Source organism: Penaeus monodon, chromosome 22, assembly GCF_015228065.2.
Source record: "Penaeus monodon isolate SGIC_2016 chromosome 22, NSTDA_Pmon_1, whole genome shotgun sequence".
Lineage (NCBI taxonomy): Eukaryota > Metazoa > Arthropoda > Malacostraca > Decapoda > Penaeidae > Penaeus > Penaeus monodon.
Genome location: NC_051407.1, coordinates 7,676,726 through 7,677,268, shown reverse-complemented (window position 1 = coordinate 7,677,268; position 543 = coordinate 7,676,726). Strand labels below are relative to the sequence as shown.

General features: G+C 34.6%; 1 protein-coding gene across 1 annotated transcript in view; it reads left to right on the top strand.

Moving 5' to 3' along the window:
* The first annotated feature begins 144 nt into the window (after window positions 1-144).
* The window catches only part of LOC119587283 (pupal cuticle protein 36-like), a 1,766-nt gene continuing 1,367 nt past the window's right edge, over window positions 145-543 (top strand). Inside the window, exon 1 of the mRNA XM_037936036.1 lies at window positions 145-291. Coding sequence (XP_037791964.1) covers window positions 145-291 — 147 coding nt within the window. The remainder of the gene's footprint in view (window positions 292-543) is intronic.

The following is a 543-nucleotide window of genomic DNA, read 5'->3' as shown; positions in this document are numbered from 1 at the left end:
CACATTACTTATTAAAAGCAGAAAGTGAAAGGTATATTAATAAAAATGGGTAAATGATAAATGGATTTATCGTGATGAGGGCGAATATGAAAAAAATTAATAAAATAACAATGTTAAATAGAATATTATAATGCTTGGCGAGCAATGGCTGTAGAAATTGACATTGAAAACGGACATGAAGGTAGCGATGAAAGCATAATACGGCAGTTACACACCTTTCTACCAAACTATAAGGAAAAAAAAGTACGGTCTGCTTACTCGTATATCATACTCTGTAAAACCCGTGTTACAGTCAGTTGAAATGTAGAGAGTATTGATTGATCGATTCTTTAAATTGTCTGCCCGTCGGGAACATGATTATGAGCATAAAGGAGTAAACACAGAAGCTGGGCCAAACAATTAAAAAAAATATTTGACGTTCATACAAGTTACATACAAAAGATGACTATGTCGTGCTCGGACAGGTTAAACTGAAGGTTACGAGAGAAAGGTTTCGGATATAAAAGGGATTCAGTTCCTCGCTCTTGCATACACATTCACTAT